At 57.2% G+C, this 514-nt stretch overlaps 1 protein-coding gene across 1 annotated transcript in view; it reads right to left on the bottom strand.

The window, feature by feature from the left end:
- Positions 1 to 8: 8 nt before the first annotated feature.
- The window catches only part of PRF1 (perforin 1 (pore forming protein)), a 2,871-nt gene continuing 2,365 nt past the window's right edge, over positions 9 to 514 (bottom strand). Inside the window, exon 2 of the mRNA XM_006837466.1 lies at positions 9 to 513. Within this exon, the coding sequence (XP_006837529.1) occupies positions 9 to 513 (505 nt within the window). The remainder of the gene's footprint in view (position 514) is intronic.

Consider the following 514-nt stretch of genomic DNA (forward strand, 5'->3'; position numbering starts at 1 on the left):
TGGCGTCCTCACCATACTGCCCCACTCCGGTTTCCAGGAGGCTCCCCCAGACGTCCTTTGGGGGCGTACTCTAGGCAGGAATTCCCTGTCAGGTGTGGCAAACACTTGACGTGATATTTGAATTTCAGTTGCCCGTGGGACAGGTGGCACATGACATCATGTGTTCCGGAGTAGGGAGCTCTGTCACAGGTACCAAGAAGGTCATCATGCTTGATGATGTCTGCATCCCAGACCTGCACCCTGAGGCGTGTCCCAGTGTTGAGACTCACATCCCCAAAGTCCATCTGTGCCATCCACGTGGGGTTGTTGTTGTTCCACACGGTGTGTGTCCTCTGCTCTTGGGCACCAAAGAAGACCTTTACGTAGGCGTCGGTGGCGGTGAAGATGTCTCCCCACAGACCCCACGCTTGCATGATGGTTACTACCAGCTGGGCCAGGCCCCTCTGCCGGGGACAGCATTCCTGGTTGGTGACCTGCGAGTCATGGCACATACACTGGCATGGGTCCCGGGGGT

Source organism: Chrysochloris asiatica, unplaced genomic scaffold (genome assembly GCF_000296735.1).
Source record: "Chrysochloris asiatica unplaced genomic scaffold, ChrAsi1.0 scaffold00020, whole genome shotgun sequence".
Classification (NCBI taxonomy): domain Eukaryota; kingdom Metazoa; phylum Chordata; class Mammalia; order Afrosoricida; family Chrysochloridae; genus Chrysochloris; species Chrysochloris asiatica.